Genomic DNA, 23,596 nt, shown 5'->3' on the forward strand with positions numbered 1-23,596 from the left:
TTCACAAAATTATTAATTCAAATCTCTTTGTAAGAAATAATTTTGTTCATCAATGGTTTAATCAGGAAAACAATTATTTTCTCATATCAATTTATTTCCCTAAGATAATAATTCTAGGTGATCAATCAATAATTATTGTGAAGAACAACCAAGGATGAAGATAATAAAAGATTAAGAATCCTAAAACCACAGATCTAATAAATCATAAAAACCCTATGAAAAACCCTAAACCTAACAAGCAAATTACTCAGACATGTTTAATGAAGAACAAGTCATAATTCTGAATAACATGCGATAGATTATTGAATAGTAAAAGAGGGAGTTTAGAAATCTTCTCTCTACAAAGAATTCAGATCCTTTTCTCCAAAAAAGCTCTCAATAATCTCTCTCTCAAAAACTGCTAGAAAATAACTTAGGGGTTTGTAAAACCTAAAAATACTATTTATATGTCCTAAAACACGTCAGGGACTTGTGTTGCAAATATGGAAAACTTCGGCTGAATTTGTGAAACTTCCAAAACTTGATTCTCGTTGGCTAAACACGGTGTCGATCGATGCTAAGGCAGTGTCGGTCGACACTCTCATCCTTCCTCAGCTTCAAGTTCTCTTCCTTAGCTGAATTGCTCCAAAATCCCTTCTAATTGCTCAATTTTGCTCCTTTCATGCCAAAATCCTAGAAAACATGTTAAGACTCTAAAACATCCTACAAAACAAATCAAAAGACTCTAAAAGACTCCTAATATCATGATTAAAAACTATAAAAACCATGATATATCAAGGATTTCGAATCGTGACTTTCATCTTTTTTTGTTGCCTTTTTTTCCTACAACCAATGTTATTTTTGTAATGTCTACTTACATGTTAATATTTTTTTCTACTCTAAATTATACTTACATTTAAATAGTTAATTAGAATAATATATATAGTTGAAATCTATCTAAATAAAGGATTTTTTACTAAAATTAATCACATGAATTCAAAAATAATACATAATATAACTCTTGCATGTAACTTCTAAACGTTTCTACAATTCTATATATTAGTTTTTAAGATTTTAAATGTAGATTTGGACTCTTCATTGTTGGACCTTCGATTTGATATACTATTTATCAATATTTTACAAATTTTACCGTGATTACGAAAGGTTATATTGTGTATTATTTATGATTTCTCAAATTTTTTTTCACGTTTTTTAGAGTTAGAGAATAAAGTTGCAAATAAATGATGATTTAAAAGGTTAATATACTGCACAAAATCTTTATATAATAAATGTTTAGATATAATTTTCATTTAAATATATGTAATGTGCAATTGAATATATTATAAAACCAAATAAAATAATTATTAAATATACAAAATATAGAAAGTTAAATTTATTTAATATTTTATAATATAAGTTCAATATATTAATTATTAAATAATTTATGCCCCACATTATTAAATAATGAGCATCTTTACTATCCAGTATCCACAAACTAAATCAAACTTCACATAACCTAACTAAGAAAATTTTAAACTAAAAGTTCCTACGGGAGTCGTCCATTAAGCATGTAAATTTCCCAGTTTAGACCAACCACGTAGCCAATTCAAAAGAACATCAGCACTTTTCTCCCATGAACAATCTAGCATCAAGTCATGAGCAACACCTTCAATACAAACCGGTTCAACATCATAAAACCGCCCGGTTTCCTTAACTCCTTCATCGTCCTGCAAAACCATAGCCCACTTTGGTTTAATACAAGTACCAAGATTGAAACTTTCTGGTTCGGTTATCAAGGAGGAGGAATTCTTAGTTCTTTACCACTATGAAATCATCTTTGGCACCTAAAACAAGAACTTTTGTCGAGTTCTCCATTGGTTTAGGCACTGGAAGTGATGCGTTTAGCTTCCTCAGGTCAAACAGCGGCATCCGTGAACTCTTTGTCAAAAGATCCTGGTAACTGAATCGAGAAAAGAGAGGGAGAGAGAGAGACAATTCAGTTAGACTACTGAAACTTAATTTTAGATTCAGGGTGACTATTGAGTTAGATTATAGATATACCGCTTTACAAGTTGATCATCCATGGCTCCAGAGAAGAATGTTTCCCGACAAAGAGGAATAGATTTCTGAAAACCTTTAGCAGCTAAACTGAGAATAACCTGCCCAAGAACATAACCAAATCCAAACATTGTTGAACAAATACAACATGACACTGAGATCATCTTTACAAAATCAAAGACAGGAAAAAGGTTTAAACCTTAAACGCAGCTACGGGTTTAGAGAAGAGATAACGTAGCACTAATCCGCTGAACAAGAAACAGAATCCCAAAAGTTAGTTACCTATTACGGGAAGGTGGAACTGAGCAAACCAATACAGCCCCTGAAAGTTCTGGATATGCATTTTCTGCTCCTACAACCAAAAGAACAAACTCAGTAGTTATTGTATATGCATCATTATAACGACTGATCCCAAAACAACGCAACGCATTCCTGTGAATCTACACCTTACCTACTGACTGTTTGTTTACGATATTTGCCAAGTAATATTGAACAATGAGTCCTCCAAACGAATGACCAATAAGCACAGGAGGTGAAGAACCAAGATTTGGTTCTATAAAATCCGCAATATCACTTGCGTGCGTCTACTACACAAACAAGTTAAAACACTTTTAAGAATCTTTCTGAATTAAGTCATTATCCAATATACAGAATGCACATTGCAAGTTTCAAGTACCTGAAGTGTTCCACCAACTGTTCCCAAAGGTTCATCACTTTCACCCTAAAAGATTCTTACATAGCAAGTTATCTAGCGATTTTGAATTGAGTGCCTTTGTGGAGAAGAATATTAAAGATTTTATGTATACAAGATCTATAAGTTCTGACGATTATAGTGCAAATTTGCACGTACAAAAACACTGATTGTCCAAGATACTCAACCATAAGGATATGGAGCTTCCTCATTTAGGAGTTGCACACGATAGGTTGAACGACAAGAAAGTACATATTGTTCTTGATGGCATTACTCAATCAATGCAACTAGATGCTGTCGCAAAAGAAACTCAATGGTTCGGTAGTGGGAGCCGGATTATCATCACAACACATGGCCAAAAAATTTTGAAGGCACATGAGATCGACCATGTATATAAGGTTGAGTTTCCATCAACGTATGAAGCTTATCAAATCTTTTGTATGTATGCTTTTGGTAAAAGTTTCTTAAATATAGTTTTGAGGAGCTTGCTTGGGAAATTACACAACTTTTAGGTGACCTACCATTGAGACTAAAAGTTATGGGCTCCCACTTCCGAGGAATGTCTGAGGATGAGTGGGTAAATGCACTACCAAGGTTAACTCGCCTTGAAAGCATTTTAAAGTTCAGTTATGATGCTTTATGCTGTGATGATAGAGATTTATTCCTTCATATATCATGCCTTTTCAACAATGATGAATGGTGAAATTCGAAGATTATCTTGATATAGATTTCTTGGGTGTGAGGCATGGGCTTCACCTCTTAGCTGAGAAATCTCTCATAGCTCTTGATTTTATAGGTATTAACTATAGAGTGATAAAAATGCATAATCTACTAGTACAATTGGGCAGAGAAATTGTTCGTCATCAATATGGGCTCCAATCCATGCACGAGCCTAGGAAGCGTCAGTTTTTAGTTGATGCTAAAGAGATTTGTGAAGTACTCAGTGACGACACGGTTAGTTACGTTATATTATTGTATTACGTTTCCTTGTTCTCTACAAATTAAATTTATTTAATAGCCTATTATTACTCATTTTCCACATTTTCGGGTCTTTTTGCAGGGTAGTACAAGTGTTATAGGTATATGTTTCGACTTTGATAACCTATCAGACGGATTAAGTATAAGTGAGAAAGCGTTCGAAGGAATGTCTAATCTTAAATTCTTAAGATTTTTGGACCAATACGGCGACGGAAGCGATAAGTTGTACTTACCCCAAGGTTTGAATTATCTACCTCATAAACTTAGGTTAATAGAATGGAACTGTTTTCTGATGAGAAGCTTGCCTTCCAATTTTTCTACGAAATACCTAGTCAACCTAACTATGCGTAAAAGCAAACTTGAGAAGTTGTGGGAAGGAAAGCAGGTACATAATTTTTGTGTTTCTCTCTATTTGATAATATGATTTTTTTTTTTTTTTTTTGTTATGTTTTCGGGTTCCAAAAGGATTGATCTAAACACTCCGTTATTCTTCAAATTTAATCTTAATTTTAGAAGTTTCTTTTAGTTTCATATGCTAGTAAATGTGTTTACTTATGTTGTCTTTATTTGTTTGTACAGCCACTTGGAAACCTGAAGTGGATGAATTTAAGTAACTCGAGAAACCTAAGGGAGCTACCTGATCTCTCAACTGCCACTAAACTTAAAGATTTAAATCTCTCAAGCCTTGTGGAGGTTCCCTTCTCTATTGGAAACACAACTAATCTCCAGAAACTGAATCTTAGACTGTGCACTAGCTTAGTGGAGCTACCCTCCTCTATAAGAAACCTTCATAAATTGCAAGATTTAACATTACGAGGATGCTCAAAGCTAAAGGTGCTTCCTACCAACATCAACTTGAAATCCCTCGATATATAGACTTGATCTCGCTGATTGCCTATTGATGAAAACATTTCCTGAGATCTCTACAAACATTGAGCGTCTCAATCTCACGAGAACTGCAATAAAAGAAGTGCCGCCGAGGATCAAGTCATGGTCTCGTCTTTGTAACTTGTCATTGTCATACCATGAAAACCTCAAGGAATTCCCACATGCTCTTGACACCATCACACTGTTGTCTTCAAACGATACTGAAATGCAAGAGCTTCCTTTGTGGGTCAAGAAAATATCTCGTCTTGAGACACTTCTACTAGATGGATGCAAGAAGCTGGAAACAATCCCACAACTTTCGGATTCTTTATCAAACATAGGGGTAATAAATTGCGACTCACTAGAGAGGCTTGATTGCTCCTTTCACTGTCATCCAAAGATGTTTATCGGTTTTGTTAACTGCTTGAAGCTGAATAAAGAAGCGACAGAACTCATCCAGACTAGTAGTAGTACTTGTTCGATCTTACCCGGAAGACAAGTGCCTTCAAAATTCACTTACCGAGCTAATACCGGAAGTTCAGTGGTGGTGATTTTGAATCAAAGGCCTCTCTCTAAAACCTTGAGATTCAAGGCTTGCGTCTTGTTGGTTAATAAAGATGGCAAGAAAAAGGAGGTCAATGGCAGGTCAGTGTATCTTATCGTATTATGGACAAACAAAAATTGGGCGTTGTTGTTCCATGGAGACTTGCTCATGGCTTTGGTCTGCCTCCCATTTTAGCGGAGCATTTGCTCACCTTTGAATTTGAAGCTAATGTGACGTCCAACGAGCTTTTCTTTGAGTTTGATGTAAATGTTAACCAAACGGTGATAAAAGACTGTGGAGTACTCCAACTCTAAGCCCCTTCCCTTTTTTTTGGAGAAAAACAACTCAAGACGGGTATCTGTTGGGCATAGAGATTGGTGGAATAAGTGAGAGATAACATCTGCAGATACACAAACAGGGGAGCTTGGAGCCAAAGCTAGCACATACATTTGAGACGAGCTCTGAGTGGATCTGCAAAGGTTACTCTGTTCTGATCCTCATGGGCCACATTATAGGGTCATGTGGAAACGTCTGTTCATCTCTATCTTGTTGCGCTGAAATAATGTCCTTGTGTATTAAGTTAAGCTTTGTAATTTCACTCATTTAATCACTATCTCTATGGTACAAAGAAAAGAAAGAAAATAAGGTCAGAAATAGTTTCCTGGTTAACAAGTAATCTCAATTAGTGTATGAAATTTTCATTCATCAAATTAGAAAAAATATCAAGAGATCGAGAAGGCAAATAGAATTTGCCAGAGCTGGTTTTAAGTTAGTTCAATCCTTTTACTTGTTCCCCTTAATCCCTATCTGTACTTGTCAAAATTGAGAATCTCGATCAATACCATTAGTCCTCATCTTGACTATGTATTTCTTTTTTATAAAAAACCTTGACTATGCTCCATCTTCCAAAATCTTATAAATACGTACGACATGTATACACCTACATCATATAAAGAAGAAAAAAGAAGGTTTTACACCTAATCGATACACCTATTTAGCATTTATCCTTATATAAACAAGTTTCTTAAGTGAAGTTTAGTTTATTTATGTTCGACTTGTGGCTAAATAATTTTATGCGTCTTAACCCTCGTATTTCATTGTCTAAACGTCTGCAGTTTTGGTAGGACATTGGTCATCGCTCCATTTTCACCGAAGAAAATATGATTAAAATTTAGGCAACGTAACCAGGCATCATATAGGTATCCACTGCATCATATATGTAAACAAGTTGTGATTTTATAAGTGAAGTTTTATTTAATTTTTGTTTGACTTGTGGGCTAAATATTAAGCGTCTTACCATTGTTTATCGATCAATTTTCGGCCTTTTCAATAGAACTAAAAGTCTAAAACCAAAAGGGAGACTAGTTCGAAGTGGATAATAATATAATGGAAAACTCGAACAAGAGAAGATGAGAAACAATTCGTTAGAAATTAAAAGTGTAGGGACTCGTTAAAACTTCTTTTGTGACAATCTCAATAAAAGCATTTTTCAGCAGATGCAATAAACAAAACAAACTAGCCTTTCCATTTTTACTTCGGCCAATTGCTTTCTGAAAAGCTCTGAGATATTGATCTTCTCTCAATCATACTCCATGGATTCTTCTTTTTACTTTGGTTTTTGTGCTGCTTCAATAACCTTCTTCATGCTTTTGGGGACAATATTTTTCATGTTTTTTGGAAACTTTAAATCCAATCAAAAAAACAGAACAATAGTTGCTTCTTCTCCTTCTTCTTTTTTTATCTCTTTCATCTACTCCATCTTCCTTGTCACAAGATAGGAAATACCATGTCTTCGTGAGCTTCCACGGGTTTGATGTTCGAAAAACCTTTCTAACTTACATCCTAAAAGAGTTTAATGGAAAGGGAATCGATCCATTTATTGATAATGATATCGGTAGGAGCAAGTCAATCGGTCCCGAGCTCATAAAAGCTATCAGAGGATCGAAAATTGCGATCATTTTGTTCTCAAGGAACTACGCTTCTTCTTCGTGGTGCCTAAACGAGTTGGTGGAGATCATGAAGTGTAGAGAAAAGTTGGGTCAAACAGTGATGCCCATTTTCTACGAGGTTAATCCAACAGACATAAAAAAGCAGATTGGAGATTTTGGGAAGGTCTTCAAAAAAACTTGTAAAGGTAAAACAAAAGAAGAGATTAAAAGATGGATAGAAGCTTTGAAAGGTGTGGCAACAATTGCTGGCGAGCATTCGCGTAACTGGTTTGCCCTCATAATTAATATTTTTAGTTTTTTACAAACACATCAAACCATATCTATATATATAAAGTGCAATTTCCTGTGTTGCCACGTCAGCGTTTCTTTCTGTTTAATGAGGCCTAATTTTCGAAAGTTACCCAATATCCTTTTCTTTCTATTTTTGGGCTTAATCTTTTAAAAGCCCAATTTATTTTGTTTGCCTTGGAAGTCTCCCTCACTACTATGAACCTCCATTCCGCCGTTCTTCGATTTGCGACCTCAACCGTCTCTCCCCTTCTAAATTAAGTGTCGCATAGATCTGAAATTAATGGTCGCCACTCCTCCACACCCTTTCACTGTCTCTCATGTCTTTCATCTCCATAGTAACGGTTTCGTGTATAATGGCCATTCATGCCATTCAATGATCTCTCTTTTAATTCAACACCCACTACTCTTTCTTCCATTGTCGTAAGTTTCAGTCCTATATAATATTGTCGCTTACAATTTCATGCTTCTAAGATTATACTTTGTCTCTTACTTTACTCTTGAATAACATGAATTCCATTTGTTTCATTGGCAAATCTCAAAGCTGGCCTCTTCACCAACAGATCGTCGGAAGGATGTTTCGTCACTCGCCTACCCATAACGTCAAAAAAGGCGGCCAACTCATGGGCGTTAATTTCCTACTCATTGATGAGAAGGTATTAACCATCTTAATTTTCCTTAGTTTATGTCGGTGTATGTTGTTGTCTAAGTTTCTTTACAAGCTTACAGTTTTGGTTTAGATTAATTAGTTTTGATGAAATGAAATTAAGCTTCTTAATGGCTTGTTATTATGTTGAATTTGTGGGGCAGGAAATGGATCATTCATCGAATAGATTTGGCAATAATGGAGTGGAATCGATTTTACCGAATTACAAGCTTGGTAAAACTCTTGGAATTGGATCTTTTGGGAAGTTGAATATAGCAGAGCATGTTGTCACTGGCCACAAGGTTGCTATTAAAATCCTCAATCGCCGTAAGATCAAGAACATGGAAATGGAAGAGAAAGGTATAAAAAATGTACTGTTAGGTTGTTGTTGCTTGAGAGGTTTCTTTGACAAAATGGGTTGCCTTTGATAATTTAATCTCTCTTCCTATTGCATGAGAGAGGCTATGTATATTTGAGGAATTAAACGGTTTCATCTGTTCAACAACCGATATACGACAAAGAAGAAAAAACACAACTACAAGACACGGACTATTTCCCAAAAGGACAAATACATTGGCAAATCAATAAAACCCAATTTAGACCCAAAACACCACTACATTTAAAGGCCTAAACAGATATTTGGGCCCAATCAATGTAACACAAAAAATATATATTTTTTTTTCCACAAAAAAAAATATATATATAAACACCGAATGTAAGTAAATTAAAAACTTTATAAAAAATTACTAACTTACAAACTTTGTAACACAATCACAAAAAAAAAATTGACAAACATTCTCACACATTTCATTTAATACGTATTCTTAAAAAAACAAGGAAGTACAACCACATATAGAAAAATACAAAAAAAAACAAGCAATCAAGCCGATAACAGGTAAAAAAAGCAATTACATCCAGAAATCAACTTATACATCACAATATACAAATATGCAATTTAAATAACTGAAAACAAAACCAAATTTTAAAATAAACATAACTAATATAAAATAAAAATGTAAAACTACACACTAGATTGTACTTAATGTAAAAAAGCGCAAGAAAAAAGCCAAAATCACCATTTTTTTAGAAAAAAAAAACCAAAAAATTTCAACGAAGATATAAAGAGAAAATAACAAAACACATTAAAAATATCCACAAAAAAACACATATCACACCCTAATCAAACTCCCGCGCGAAGCAGAGACCAATTACTAGACAATGACAAAATGAAAAATAATAATAAATTAATCACAACTAACAACTACAGCAAAGCAACAATTTTAAGTACACAATGTTAACTTCTCATCATAATTGATTGAATAAACATTAAAAAAACACACAAGATGATGTCAAATTTTGAAAAGTAAAGAGCACACTAAATTATACTTACTGCAAAACCTATTTTTTAAAAAATATCCAACAAACAACATAATCACCCAAATCAAATACAAAAACAAACATAAAGATGAAATTACATAACCAAAAATTAATATACAAAAAAAAACCCGAAATACACCTTAATCTACCTCCAGCGCGTAGCACGGGTCAATTGCTAGTATAACTATAATTGTAGCTTTAAAGAATACCATAGAAATTTATTATTTGGATGTGTGAGTATTTTTCATGACTAATTAACGAATGTAAATTTATCTTTCTATTTGTAGGGATAATGAAGCGGCCATGATTGAAAAAATTGCCACTGATGTTTCAAACATGTTGAATAGTTCCACGCCATCAAGAGATTTTGACGGCTTCATTGAGACGGGAGCTCATATGAAAGAAATGGAATCGTTGTTATGCCTAGACTCTAATGAAGTAAGGGTGATTGCGATTTGGGGTCCGGCTGGGATTGGGAAGACCACCATTGCCAGAGCCATATTTAACAAGTTTTCCAGCAGTTTTCAATTGAGTGTCTTTATGGAGAATATCAAAGACCTATATGCAAGACCAGTGAGTTCAGATGAGTATAGTGCAAAGTTGCACTTACAAAAGCAATTTATGTCCCAATTAATCAACCAAAAGGATATCAAGATTCCTCATTTAGGAGTTGTACATGATAGGTTTAATGACAAGAAAGTGCTTATTGTTCTTGATGACGTTGATCAGTCAATACAACTAGATGCTATCGCAAAAGAAACTCAATGGTTCGGTCATGGAAGTCGGATTATCATCACGACACAAGACCAAAAACTTTTGGAGGCACATGGCATCAACCTTATGTACAAGGTGGAGTTTCCATCAACATATGAAGCTTGTCAAATCTTTTGTTTGTATGCTTTTGTTCAAAAGTTCCGTAAAGATGGTTTCGAGGAGCTTGCATGGCAAGTTACAGTACGTTTAGGTGAACTACCATTGGGACTGAGAGTGATGGGCTCCTATTTTCGGGGAATGTCTAAGGAAGAGTGGATAAGTTCACTACCAATGTTAAAGACACACCTTGATGCCAATATTAAAAGCGTTTTAAAGTTCAGTTACGATGCTTTATGTGATGACGATAAAGATCTATTTCTTCATATAGCTTGCATTTTTAACTATCATTCTGTTGAGAAAGTGGAAGGGTATCTTGCGCATAAATTATCGGACGTGAGAAATAGACTTCATTTTTTAGCTAAGAAATCTCTCATATCTATTGAAATGAGTGACATATATATTGAAGATGGATGGATAAAGATGCATAATCTACTAGTACAACTAGGAAGAGAAATATAAACTGTTGTCAAAAAAAAACTAGGAAGAGAAATAGTCCGTCACCCGCCTGGGCATCAATCTATTCATGAGCCTTGGAAGCATCAAATGTTGGTTGATGCTAGAGATATTTGTGAAGTAGTCTCTGATAACACGGTTAGTATTATTATTATTATTCTGCTTTCTGACTCTCTAAAAATTAAATTCGTTTGATAGCTAAACATCCCATTTTCTCCATTTTTTTTGTGTTGGTCTTTTTGCAGGGTACTAGTAGTGTTATAGGCATAAATTTCTATCCATCCAAGGTGTCTGATGAAATGAATATAAGCGAGAGAGCGTTTGAAGGAATGTCTAATCTTAAATTCTTAAGATTCAGTGGTCCATATGGTGACCAAAGCGATAAGTCGTGCTTACCGCAAAGTTTGAATTATCTATCTCGAAAACTTAGATTACTAGAGTGGAACTTGTTTCCGCTGACATGTCTGCCTTTTAATTTTTGTACGACGTACCTCGTTGATCTACAAATGCGAGACAGCAAAGTTCATAAATTGTGGGAAGGAGATCAGGTACGAAAATGTTATTATGTTTCTCGTCAAGTTAAGTGATCTCAACATTCAATATATTCTCCTCTCATCTTAGTTTGTTTGTATAGTTGCTTGGAAACCTCAAGTGGATAAATTTGAGAGGGTCAAAAAACCTAAGTGAGTTACCTGATCTTTCAACTGCCACTAAACTTCAAGAATTGATCCTCACTAAATGCTCAAGTTTGGTGGAAAGGCCACTGATATCCAGAAATTGTATCTTGGACTGTGCACTAGCTTGGTGGAGCTTCCATCCTCTATTGGAAACCTTCAAAAGTTGCAAGAGTTACATTTGCAAGGATGCTCAAAGCTAGCGGTTCTTCCTATCAACATAAACTTGGAATCTCTGGATAAACTTAATCTCTCTGATTCACTACAAGAAAACAAGCAAATAGCGACTGCACTATTAGTCATTATTTAGTCGCTAAACAGTGTGTTACGACTAAATAGCGACTAAAACCAGTAGTCGTAAATCGAGAGTCGCTAAAATAAATAGTCGTAAAATTAGTCGCCAAATAGCGACTACATTACGACTATTTTGCGTAGTCGTAAATGTAATCGTAATATAGTCACTAAATTTAACGACTACACTACGACTATTTTACGACTATTCTAAATAGTCATAATGTAGTCACCAAATTTAGTGACTAATTGAGGACTAATTTATGATTATGTATTTAAACAATATTGTATTTATACAGCATTATATATATATACTATTTTGATAATATATATTTTATTAATTATTTTTAAATATATATAAGTTATTGGAATGAATTGATATTAAAAATAAAAAATACTATATTTATTATTATGAGACCATAATATCAAAAAAAAACTGTATTACAAAATAAAACTAAAAACATAGTTAAAAATAAGAATACAAAGAATACATCATACTACTAAAAAAAGAAAGTAAATATTGGAAATGCACAAACATCAAGGGTTAATGTTTGAAGCGACGGAGAAGGAGGTTGCTTTGCTTTCCCAAGAAGTCTTTTGCTTTTGAGATGAATGTTGAAGATTTTGACCTGAAGCAAACTGCAAAGACCGAGACAAGGAGAAAGGAAGCTGAGCTGATGGAAGCATTTCTTAAGGAACTTAAGGCGAGGGAGAATGAGCTCAGATTGCCTAATGACACCATCAGAGAGAAATTAGCTGAGCTGGAGAAGAAATAAGTTTGCTTAAATATACATAAACTGGATTTAACAAACACAAACGAGGGAGAATGAGCTCAGGCTGCTTACATACCTTGAAGCGAGGGAGAATGAGCTCAGGTTGCTCACATATACCTCCTAAACTCGATTTAATAAACCCAAACAACTTTGGTTAACAACTGTGAGTCTATATGGTCACATGAATTCTCTTATGAACTGGATTCCCTTGGACTTAGCTCAAGCAAATATACCTTAGCCCTGGAGCGCCCAACATGAGAAGGACGAAATAGATATTGCCTATTCAGGTTACTGACTTCAATAGTGTCCATTTTAATCTGTAACATCGAACAAGAACCAGGAAAAAGAACTTAACAGCGAACAAGAACCAGGAACAAGAACTTCACGAGCAGAACTCAAGCGTTACCTATAATTGGTTGGGCATTGACATGGACGATTGAAGGTAATAAGTAGGAAAGAGTCTTTCCAGAGCCAGTTTCAGCAATGCTAATAAGATCACGTCCCTTCATTGCCATTGGCTAGCCCTGAGATTGTATAGGCGTAGTAGGTTCAGTTAAACCAGCCTTCTTAATCTCTTCCAAAACATAATCTAGGCCAATCAAAAAACTCTTATCAGTAGATATATACAAAAGAACTTACATAGACATGTAAGTGAAACTGATCACAGTCTAAATCAAATGAAACAGAAGTCAAATCCAGTAGTAGTTCTTTTGGATATGAAATCAGCTTACCAGGAAAGCCAACATCACGAAAACTCTTGACAGGTTTGGTAATATCTCAACAACAGTAATTTCCCTCAGCTTACGATACTCTTCAACTTCTGCCTCAGTCATAGCCGCCACAGCCTGCGATTCGACATAGAAATTCTTCTCGAAAGGAGTCAAACCATCCAAATCTAGCTTCCTTGGAGAGTCATTGCCATCACTATCCTTTTTCATGCTTGATGTATGACTACATGAGCTTCCGTATGATGAAGCCCCACCAAACCCTGAGTCACTAAGAACACACAAATTTGAAAATGAAACAAACTCTTCTTCTCCAAAAGTAAACACCACAGAGAATCGAAAACGCTTAAAGCACACGAATTCGATCAAAATTAAGCCGGACTGGCTTCATACTCGGTACAAAGGAAGTGTATAGAGCAACTAAGTGGAAAAAAAATTCTGAGTTTTATCAATTTCAATACGAAAGCAAACACACACACACTTACCTTCGACGGTGTGTTGTATTCAGAGCGGTCAGCATCAAGTAATTTGGTTCGTTCTCGGAAGTAGTCTTTACGGGTAGGTTCCTCATGTTCAGGGATTCGACAGTGAATGAAGCCTACTCCAGAGCGTGAGTAATTACGAGATCTGAGATCCGCAAAAATGCTCTGGTACCAGATCTAAAAACTTGAGAGGATGAAAACAACGACAAGATGAAGATCGAATAGAATGAAACAGCGGGCGGAGGAGAGAAAGTTAATCGGCTAAAGAAGAGAAGGGGAGAAAGTTAATCAATCCCTCGTGAAGGAGACGAAAGAGAAACAAGAGCTGGAAAAAACCTTGTCCGTTGGATTAAATTAATCAACGGTTGATAGTGTAATCCATGTGTTTACATATCATCCAATAAAAAGCTTTCATTATTTAAAGAGTAATTTGTTGGATCAAAACATATATACTTTGCAATTCTGGGTTCATAATTCAGGAAATGACATTTGAAATTTATGATTTGGGACTTGGGGTTTTGAAATTTAGAAGAATATTAGACTTGATTTAGATTTAAAAATAATTTTTTTTAGGTTTTAAAATGACTAAGTTTAATAAATTTTGTAAGTATATAGTTTTTGGAAAGACTGATTTATATGTAAATACTAAATAGTTTTACATCTTGGTTTTATAGATATTCAATGGCTATATTTTGGGTGAATGATCTATGATTTAATTTCTATACATGAATTATAAAGGTTTTAAATTTAAGGTTAAGGGTTTTTGAGCATAAGTTTTGGGTTTGGGGTTAAGTGTGTTGATAAAAATATAGGATTTGGAAAACTATAGTTTTTTGGGGTTAAGTTTCGAAAAATTAGTTATATACATATATATAATGGTTATGGTTTGGTTTTATGGTTTTTGAATTAATTTATAAGATTAAGAATTTAAACTTCAAAATTTAGATTTGATGATCTAGGTTTTGAAGTTTGGTTAAGGGTTTGGGGGTATAGGGTTTAGGGTTAAGATTTAAGATTTGGGGTTAAGTTTTGAAAAATTAGATTTTCTTTTAAGCATTAAAGCTTGGTTTTATGTATATATAAGAATGGCTATGTTTTAGTTTTATGGTTTAAGAAATAATTTCTAATATTAAGAATTAAATATTCAGGATTTAAACTTTAAGTTTATAATTTAGGTTTTGGAGTTTGGTTAAGGTTTTGGAGTTAAATTTTGAAAATTTATATTTTCTTAAATAGTGACTGATATACGACTTATTGGCGACCTTTACCATGAGTTGCATCTTAGTCGTTAATTTAGCGACTATTTAACAACTATATGTTCTGTTATACAATATAGTCATAAAATAGTTATTAAATTACGACTAAATTACCGACTACGGTAAGTAGTAGCAAAATAGTGACTATTATACGACTAAATTTTTGTAGTCGTAAAATTGTCGCCAAATAGTCGCTAAATAGTGGCTAAAAATGGCGACTACATATGTCGTCGCCATTTGTAGTCGGAAAAAGCATGTTTTCTTGTAGTGATTGCTTAGTCATAAAAAGTTTTCCAGAGATCTCCACAAATATTAAGGATCTCAAGCTCATGAGAACTGCAATCAAAGAAGTGCCTACGTCGATCAAGTCATGGTCTCATCTTCATGAGTTGGAATGTCATACAACGAAAACCTTCTGGGATTCCCGTATGCTCTTGATATCATCACAAAGCTGCACTTTAAAGATACAGAAACACAAGAAATTCCTTCGTGGGTCAATAAAATACCTCGTCTTAAGACACCTATACTAGAGGGATACAAGTGTTAGAGATATGACCGTTGGAGTTTGAATTAGTCCTGTTCGAATTAGTCTTTGCTGTTTAATCATGTCAATAAGGAGGTCCGAGTCTTACGGCTCAATCTCAGTAGTTGTTATTTGCTTCCTTAAGTTTCTGCATTTCTGTTCTGTAAGGCTATTTAAAAAGCCATCTCTTTAACGTGAATGAAGTATCAGTTTTCAGCATTCTAAACAAGAGCTCTTTTATAGTTACAAATTGGTATCAGAGCTCGGTTAGAGTAAAACTGTGAGAGAGAGAGAGAGAAGCCGCAGCTTCAAAACACAAAGAGAGAATGGGAGAAGAGAAAGCGAAATTGCCAAAGTTTGATGGACACTGGGATCATTGGAGCGAGGTCATGGAGAATTTCTTCAGATCAAAGAACCTGTGGAGTACCATCGAGACCGGTGTTGTGGAACCATCAACCACAACAGCACTCACGACGACTCAGACACAGCAGCTGGAGGAAGCCAAGAAGAATGACCACAAGGTGAAACATTATCTCTATCAATGCATCAATAGAGTAATTTTTGTGCAGATCTTGGATAGGAGCACATCCAAGATCATTTGGGAGTCCATGAAGAAGAAGTTTGGTGGCAATGATCGGGTGAAGAAGTCTCTGTTGCAGAAGCTGAGAAGAGACTTCGAGATTCTGGAGATGAAGGAATCTGAGACTGTGGAAGAATATTTCACCCGAGTCTTGGGCGTCACCAACCAAATGAGGAGCAATGGAGAGGTCATGAACGATGCCAAAGTGGTAGAGAAGATCCTCAGGACACTAAGTGAGAAATTCATGTATGTGGTGGTGTCGATAGAGGAATCCAAGGAGATCGAGAGCATTTCACTTGACGAATTGCAGAGTTCTCTCACTGTCCATGAGCAAAAATTCAAAAAAACTGAGAAAGGAGAAGATCAGGTGCTCAAGGTGAGCTATGGAGGAGGAATGAGCTCAAACCGAGGCAGAGGAAGAGGACAAGGTGGTAGAGGCAGAGGAAGAGGTCGTGGTCGAGACAAAAGCACAGTGGAGTGCTACAAATGTCATCGTCTTGGACATTTTAAAAACGAATGTCCATTGTGGGATGAAGAGGCAAATTATGCCGATTTTGATGAGAAAGAAGAGATGCTTTTGATGGCGTATATTGAAGAAGAAGATGATCCTGAAAAAGATATTGAGGGGACTGCAGAGAAGCTGTTCATGGCGTATACTGGTGGGAATGAGAAAATGAGAAAGAGAGCCTGGTTCCTTGACTCAGGCTGCTCAAACCATATGAGTGGCGATCGAAATCTGTTTTTCTTTATGGATGAAGATTTCAAGCACACTGTGAAGCTGGGAAACGATAAAAAGATGGAGGTGACTGGAAAAGGGAATGTGAAGCTTCTGATGAACAATGTAAGCTATACGATCAGAGATGTATATTACATTCCAGAACTCAAAAACAATCTGCTGAGTCTTGGACAGCTGCAAGAGAAGGATCTGACAATCACTATACGGAGAGGTGTTTGTAAGATCTTTCATGATGGAAAGGGTCTTTTGGCAGAGAGCAAGATGAGCTCGAATAGAATGTTCATGTTATTCGATCAGACCATCTACAAAGGGGAACCAAGCCAGGAACATTGCCTGCAGGCAACTGGAGAAGACATGTCAAAGCTCTGGCATGAACGATATGGCCATCTCGGTCACAGTGGAATGAAGATACTGCAGAGCAAGGAGATGGTTCGTGGCCTGCCAAAGTTTGATACTCAGAATTTCACTTGCTCAGATTGCTTAGTGGGGAAGCAATCAAGAAATCCGATACCAAAGAAAAGTTCATGGCGAGCAAAGGAGATTCTTGAGCTGGTGCACTCTGACATATGTGGCCCAATCAGTCCCACCACATCAACTGGAATCAGGTATGTCCTATGCTTCATTGATGATCACAGCAGGAAGGCATGGGCATATTTTCTGAAAGAAAAGTCAGAAGCTTTCAGTTATTTCAAAGAGTTTAAGAAGAAAGTAGAAACAGAGACAGGAAAGCAAATCAAGTGCTTAAGGACTGATCGAGGAGGGGAGTATACCTCAGCCGAGTTTTCTACTTTCTGCAAAGATCATGGCGTTAGGAGACAACTAACCACAACCTACACACCTCAACAGAACGGCGTCGCAGAGAGAAAGAACCGCACAGTGATGAACATGGTGAGATCCACTCTATCAATGAGAAAAGTTCCAAAGATCTTTTGGGCAGAAGCTGTCAATTGGACATTTTACGTGTTGAACAGATGTCCCACTTTTGCCGTTAAAGATGTCACACCTCAGGAGGCTTGGAGTGGTATTAAACCAAATGTGGAACATTTCAGAGTGTGGGGGAGTTTGGCACATGTTCATGTACCAAATGAGAAGCGAGGAAAGCTGGATGACAAAAGCAATACTTGCATCTTGTTGGGTTTCTCGGAAGAGTCTAAGGGCTACCGTCTCTTTAATCCTGCAACCAAGAAGGTCGTTGTAAGCAGAGATGTGGTTTTTGAAGAGATGAAAGGATGGAGATGGGAAGGAGATCAAGATGAACCAGAGTTAAAATGGAGTGGCGATGATCAAACATGGGAAGAAGATGAAAGTGATGGAGAAGAAGAACCTGCAATTAACGAACTTGCAGAAGATACTCAGGCTATAGCCAGGGAGGGAAGAATGGTGGCAAGACAACCACAGGCTATAGCCAGGGAGGGAAAAAGACAAACAAGGCGTCCGGGTTATCTGAGCGACTATGTCACTGAGAATGAAGAGGAAGAAGACGAAGTTAACATGGTCTTGATCAACATGGTCTTGACAAACTCCTCTGATCCAACAACCTATGAAGAAGCGCAGAAAAGCTCAAAATGGATCAGAGCCATGGACGCAGAGATAGAGTCAATAGAGAAGAATCAGACATGGGTTCTTACAAGTCTGCCCAAGGGAAGCAAGTGCATTGGGGTGAAGTGGATATACAAGACAAAACTGAATGAGCTTGGTGAAGTGAGCAAACACAAAGCACGTCTTGTGGCAAAAGGATATTCACAAGAACATGGAGTTGACTACACGGAGGTATATGCACCTGTTGCACGCATGGACACCATCAGAATTGTTCTCTCCACAGCTGCTCAGAGAGGTTGGGACATTTTTCAGCTTGATGTCAAGTCAGCATTCCTGCACGGAGTGCTTGCAGAGGATGTTTATGTTCAACAGCCAAGAGGGTATGAGATCAAAGGCAAGGAGGACAAAGTTTATAAGCTACATAAGGCGTTATACGGGTTGAAACAGGCTCCAAGGGCGTGGTTTAGCAGAATTGAAGAATATTTTGCCAAGGAAGGGTTCAAGAAATCAGATAATGAAGAAACTCTGTTCATCAAAACAAATGATCGAGGTAATCTTCTCTTTGTCAGTGTATATGTGGATGATTTGATATACACTGGTGACGACATTGCTTTGATGAAAGAATTTAAGCTTTCGATGGAAAGAGAATTCGATATGTCTGATCTTGGCAAGATGAGATACTTTTTGGGAATAGAAGTGTTGCAGACAGATCAGGGAATTCACATCTCTCAAGCAAAGTATGTTATGGAGGTCTTGAGACGTTTTGAAATGGAAGATTGCAACTCAGTGTTCAACCCGATGGTGCCTGGAAACAAGATGAATATAGATGAAGATGGTGAACAAATCGATGAGACTCTCTACAAGCAAATCATTGGGAGTCTCATGTACATCACAACGACGAGGCCAGATATTCAATTCCCTGTAAGTCTATTGAGTCGCTACATGTCCAAGCCCACGAAGATGCATTTGCTGGCTGTTAAGCATGTTTTGAGATATCTTAAAGGCACGTTGGATTTTGGCATTTGGTACAAAAGAGGAGGAGTTGGAGAATTGCAGGTGTATACGGACAGCGATTTTGCAGGTGACGTTGATGGTCGAAAGAGCACTTCTGGTTATGTGTTTCTTATGGATAATGCAGCTGTGGCATGGTTATCTAAGAAGCAACCGATCGTGACACTATCCACCACGGAGGCAGAGTATGTAGCAGCATCTGTTTGTGCATGTCAAGTCATTTGGGTGAAGAGAATCTTGGGAGAATTGGGTTATGAAGTCGAAGGAAGCACAACTATTCTCTGTGACAACACATCAACAATCAAGTTGTCCAAGAATCATGTTTTTCATGGTAGATGCAAGCATATTGGAGTCAGATTCCATTTTCTTCGTGATCTGGTTAAGGGAAATGAGATACAGTTGGAGCATTGTGGATCAGATGATCAAGTGGCAGACATTTTCACAAAACCTTTGAAGCGGGAGACATTTGAGAAGCTAAGGAGTCATCTCGGAGTCTGCTCAGTTAAGGATAAGCAAAGCTTGGCTCGCCAAGTTTAGCTTAGGGAGGGTTTGTTAGAGATATGACCGTTGGAGTTTGAATTAGTCCTGTTCGAATTAGTCTTTGCTGTTTAATCATGTCAATAAGGAGGTCCGAGTCTTACGGCTCAATCTCAGTAGTTGTTATTTGCTTCCTTAAGTTTCTGCATTTCTGTTCTGTAAGGCTATTTAAAAAGCCATCTCTTTAACGTGAATGAAGTATCAGTTTTCAGCATTCTAAACAAGAGCTCTTTTATAGTTACAACAAGAAGCTGGTAGCACTCCCACAGCTTCCAAGTTCTGTATTACACCTAAGGGTCGAAAATGGCAAGTCATTGGAAAAACTTGGTTTTTCCTTTCACAATCATCCGAAGAAATATCTCAAGTTTATTAACCGTTTGAAGCTGAATGAAGAAGCAAGAGAACTCATCCAGACTAGTAATACATGTGCGCTCATACCGAGTAGAAAAGTGCCTGCAAACTTCACTTATCGAGGAAATACTGGAAGTTTCGTGATGGTAAGTTTGAATCAAAGGCCTCTTTCCACAACCTTGAGATTTTTAAGGCTTGCGTGTTGTTGGTTAATTATAATAATGAGACGGAGAAGGAAATATTGGCATATTATGACATCATGGACAAACATAAATCTGGCAGTGTTGCTCCTGCATACAGCTGTATTGTGCCTCCCTTCTTAACAGAGCATTTGCTCACCTTTGAACTTGAAGCGGAAGTTACCTCCAACGAGCTTTTGTTTAAGCTTCACCTTGACAGTGACGAAGTGGGGATAAAGGAATGTGGAGTACTCCAACTCTAAGTCCCTTCATGTTATGGAGATGAACAACTCAAGACTTTTGGTTGGGACCTTCAGAGAATAAACAAACACTGCCTAACCAAAACAACTCCTCCTAAGGGACCACAACAAAAAAACTCACCCCAATCTCCACACCAACTTTTTTTAAGCCTAGTATTTGAATGTGAAAGAGTAGGCTTACCTCAACAGCATCAATGCACTTCGGACCTCCACTTCCTCTCCATGATTCTTCTTCAATGGCGGACCAGGAGTCAGGCGAAATCAAAATGGAAGCCCCAATTATTCCAACGGGGATTGTATCGGGCGCTGGCTTAATGGGATGGAACCGTGGTTGCAAAAGTCGTTAGAAAATGTGATTCGTGGAAGGAAAATATGAAGATTATGTAAAGGAGAGGGATTGGTTAGCGTTATGTACAAATGTTTGGTTTATTACATTCGATTTTCTGAACCATGTAATGTAACTTAACATTTCTAGAGAGTTTCTCTTTTTAATTTTAAAATTGACTTCATTTGCAGAACAAGCATACGGAATGAAAAAAAAATTCCAGGGACCAGGTTGAACAAACTATCAACAAACTAAATCAACCTCAACATTTTTCTCATCTAACAAAGAAATTAGAAATTAATTTAGCTGCCTAGAAGAAAAAAAAAGGGAAGCATCGACACAAGTTCTCCATTATAGTTTAGACAAACCAAACAGCCAATTCAAAAGAACATCGGCACCTTTCTCCCATGAACAATCTAGCATAATGTCATGAGCAACTCCTTCAATACAGACTGGTTCAACATCATAAAACCGCCCGGTTTCCTTTAGTCCTTCATCGTCCTGAAAAACAATAACTCACTCTGCTTTTAATACATGTACCAAGACTAAAACTTTCTGATTTAATTAGCCGTTAGCACAAGGACAAATAAATTATAGTTCTCACCACTATGAAATCATCTTTAGCACCTAAAACAAGAACTTTTGTCGAATTCTCCACTGGTTTAGGCACTGGAAGTGATGCGTTTAGCTTCCTCAGATCAAACAGCGGCATCCGTGAACTCTTTGTCATAAGATCCTGGTAACTGAATCGAGAAAAGAGAGAGAGAGAGAGAGAGAGAGAGAGAGAGAGAGAGAATTCGTTTAGATCACTGAAACTTGATTTTAGTTCAAGGTGACTACTGAGCTTATTTACAGATATACCGCTTCACTAGTTGATCATCCATGGCTTCAGAGAAGAATGTTTCCCGACAAAGAGGAATAGATTTCTGAAAACCTTTAGCAGCTAAACTGAGAGTAACCTGCAACAACAACATAACCAAAAACAAACATTGTTGAACAAATACAACATGACACTGAGATCATCCTTACAAACTCAAAGACAGGAAAAAGAGTTTAAACCTTAAACGCAGCTACGGGTTTAGAGAAGAGATAACGTAGCACTAATCCGCTGAACAAGAAACAGAATCCCAAAAGTTACATAACAAGCTAAACGAGAAAGAAGTTCACTGATATAGGAAAGAGCCAATAATGATTTGACAAGTTAGTTACCTATTACCCGAAGGTGGAACTGAGCAAACCAATACAGCCCCTGAAAGTTCTGGAAATGCATTTTCTGCTCCTACAATCCAAAAAACAAACTCAGTAGTTATTGTATATGTTCACTGATCCCAAAAAAAACGAAACTCATTTCTCTGAATCTACACCTTACCTACTGACTGTTTGTTTACAATATTTGCCAAGTAATATTGAACAATGAGTCCTCCAAACGAATGACCAATAAGCACAGGTGGTGAAGAACCAAGATTTGATTCTATAAAATCCGCAATATCACTTGCGTGCGTCTACTACACAACCAAGTTAAAACACTTTTAAGAATCTTTCTGGATCAAGTTATTATCCAATATACACAATGCACATTGCAAGTTTCAAGTACCTGAAGTGTTCCAGCAACTGTTCCCAAAGGTTCATCACTTTCACCCTATTACATTCAAAAGATAACAAAATCACAAATCACTCTATTCTAATCCAAAGTTTGAAACTTTATGTTCCTGATAGTAAAATTAGATACTAGGGATATCAAACATGAGCATAAAAATCAAAACTTTCATGGTTTGAGAATTTACCTGACCTAATAAGCTAACAGCATAAGAATCAAACCCAGAAGAAGAGAAGAAAGGTAACCAATGTTCAGCCCAAGACCAAGCTGCGTGGTAGCTTCCATGTACAAACACCAATGGTGGATTGTCTCCTTCGGATTTGCTTCTCCTCTGTTCAATTACCTCCATTTTTAGACCAGAGGGAAGCTTGTGGAAAAGACGTTTTTGTCCCCTTTTCAGCTCGTATGGAACTATCGTTTTAGAGGAATTGGTGAGAGCCGCCATGGGCTTCATCTTCATTTGGAGCGAGGAAAGGCATGGGAACAAGGGAAGAGAACAAGACGCCATTTGCGTGAAGTTTCGTCGAGCTGTTGTTGATCAGAAGAGTAGGGAGAGCATTAAAATCGTCACTGCAGTTTTTTTTTGTCTAACGTTTTTTACTGTTTTACCCTTTTTAATATCTGTGCAAATTGCAATTTAAAAATACCAACCTTTTTTTTTGTGGTAATTTCTGATTTTTGATTTTATAGTTTTTAACAATTAAACAATAATTGTAAAATAATTAAACATAAAAAAAAACATGTACATCTACTAAATTTTAACTTCCAGTACACTATAAGACAATTTTTTATAATAACTATTGAGAAAAATTGTATGTTGTATTTTTTTGTGTTTGTTTTAATAAATATATTTTGATTAATATTTAGGTTTTATAATTTTAGATGGATTGTATTTGGTATTAATTTATATATGTTTTGACTAATATTTAGATTCTATGATTTACTGCGTTATTGTCATGTACTGCTATATTTTATTTATTTATATAGTTGTACGCTATTTTATAACAGTTTAATTTTATGATATAGTTGTGTGTATGCTACCGATCGGATCTGA

The 23,596-nt window shown here is 36.4% G+C and overlaps 3 protein-coding genes and 2 pseudogenes across 13 annotated transcripts; 2 read left to right on the forward strand and 3 right to left on the reverse strand.

Moving 5' to 3' along the window:
• Positions 1-1,541: 1,541 nt before the first annotated feature.
• LOC104728301 (uncharacterized) lies at positions 1,542-2,748 on the reverse strand. The gene is made up of 7 exons (XM_019231939.2): positions 2,728-2,748; positions 2,489-2,621; positions 2,320-2,389; positions 2,237-2,285; positions 2,041-2,138; positions 1,801-1,939; positions 1,542-1,706 (listed from the first exon to the last, which is right to left on the reverse strand). The coding sequence occupies exons 1-7, from the start codon at positions 2,746-2,748 to the stop codon at positions 1,542-1,544; spliced, it is 675 nt and encodes a 224-aa protein (XP_019087484.2).
• Positions 2,749-2,775: 27 nt separating this feature from the next.
• Positions 2,776-5,431, forward strand: LOC109127336 (disease resistance-like protein DSC2 pseudogene; annotated as a pseudogene).
• Positions 5,432-6,598: 1,167 nt separating this feature from the next.
• LOC109127184 (putative disease resistance protein RPP1) lies at positions 6,599-20,623 on the forward strand (annotated as a pseudogene).
• LOC147934476 (DEAD-box ATP-dependent RNA helicase 20-like) lies at positions 12,050-14,104 on the reverse strand. Of its 7 annotated transcripts, none has more exons than XR_015572820.1 (6): positions 13,652-13,963; positions 13,173-13,429; positions 12,848-13,030; positions 12,675-12,758; positions 12,518-12,561; positions 12,050-12,397 (listed from the first exon to the last, which is right to left on the reverse strand). XR_015572820.1 is itself a non-coding variant. In XM_087475921.1 (6 exons), the coding sequence occupies exons 1-3, from the start codon at positions 13,735-13,737 to the stop codon at positions 12,995-12,997; spliced, it is 387 nt and encodes a 128-aa protein (XP_087332047.1). In that variant the 5' UTR covers positions 13,738-14,104; the 3' UTR covers positions 12,050-12,429; positions 12,518-12,561; positions 12,675-12,758; positions 12,848-12,994. The 7 variants fall into 7 exon arrangements, 4 of the variants coding, with proteins under 4 accessions (XP_087332047.1, XP_087332046.1, XP_087332044.1 ...); XM_087475921.1 differs by having other exon boundaries at positions 12,050-12,429; positions 13,173-13,437; positions 13,652-14,104; XM_087475920.1 differs by having other exon boundaries at positions 13,173-13,437; positions 13,652-14,033.
• A 482-nt stretch (positions 20,624-21,105) lies between the features above and the next one.
• LOC104724184 (uncharacterized) lies at positions 21,106-23,156 on the reverse strand. 5 transcript variants are annotated; one of them, XR_015570405.1, is made up of 8 exons: positions 22,730-23,153; positions 22,540-22,584; positions 22,315-22,447; positions 22,155-22,224; positions 22,005-22,053; positions 21,807-21,904; positions 21,550-21,681; positions 21,106-21,446 (listed from the first exon to the last, which is right to left on the reverse strand). XR_015570405.1 is itself a non-coding variant. In XM_010442631.3 (8 exons), exons 1-8 carry the CDS (start codon positions 23,048-23,050, stop codon positions 21,297-21,299), a joined length of 1,005 nt encoding a protein of 334 aa, XP_010440933.2. In that variant the 5' UTR covers positions 23,051-23,156; the 3' UTR covers positions 21,106-21,296. The 5 variants fall into 5 exon arrangements, 2 of the variants coding, with proteins under 2 accessions (XP_010440933.2, XP_087327015.1); XR_015570407.1 differs by having other exon boundaries at positions 22,315-22,450; XR_015570406.1 differs by having other exon boundaries at positions 21,550-21,688; positions 22,315-22,450.
• Between the last annotated feature and the right edge of the window lie 440 nt (positions 23,157-23,596).

Source organism: Camelina sativa, chromosome 11 (assembly GCF_030686135.1).
Source record: "Camelina sativa cultivar CO46 ecotype springtype chromosome 11, ASM3068613v1".
Taxonomy (NCBI): Eukaryota; Viridiplantae; Streptophyta; class Magnoliopsida; order Brassicales; family Brassicaceae; genus Camelina; species Camelina sativa.

Coding starts and splice junctions, on each gene's coding strand:
- LOC104728301 (XM_019231939.2), bottom strand. CDS start 2,748: ATGAACCTTTGGGAACAGTTG. Junction 2,622..2,727: donor TGAACCTTTGGGAACAGTTG/GTGGAACACTTC, acceptor TTTGTGTAGTAG/ACGCACGCAAGTGATATTGC. Junction 2,286..2,319: donor GTTCCACCTTCCCGTAATAG/GTAACTAACTTT, acceptor TTTCTTGTTCAG/CGGATTAGTGCTACGTTATC.
- LOC147934476 (XM_087475921.1), bottom strand. CDS start 13,737: ATGAGGAACCTACCCGTAAAGACTACTTCCGAGAACGAACCAAATTAC. Junction 13,438..13,651: donor AATACAACACACCGTCGAAG/GTAAGTGTGTGT, acceptor GTGTGTTCTTAG/TGACTCAGGGTTTGGTGGGG. Junction 13,031..13,172: donor TCGTGATGTTGGCTTTCCTG/GTAAGCTGATTT, acceptor TGATTGGCCTAG/ATTATGTTTTGGAAGAGATT.
- LOC104724184 (XM_010442631.3), bottom strand. CDS start 23,050: ATGGCGTCTTGTTCTCTTCCCTTGTTCCCATGCCTTTCCTCGCTCCAA. Junction 21,689..21,806: donor GATGATCAACTAGTGAAGCG/GTATATCTGTAA, acceptor TTCTCGATTCAG/TTACCAGGATCTTATGACAA. Junction 21,447..21,549: donor CTAAAGATGATTTCATAGTG/GTGAGAACTATA, acceptor ATTGTTTTTCAG/GACGATGAAGGACTAAAGGA.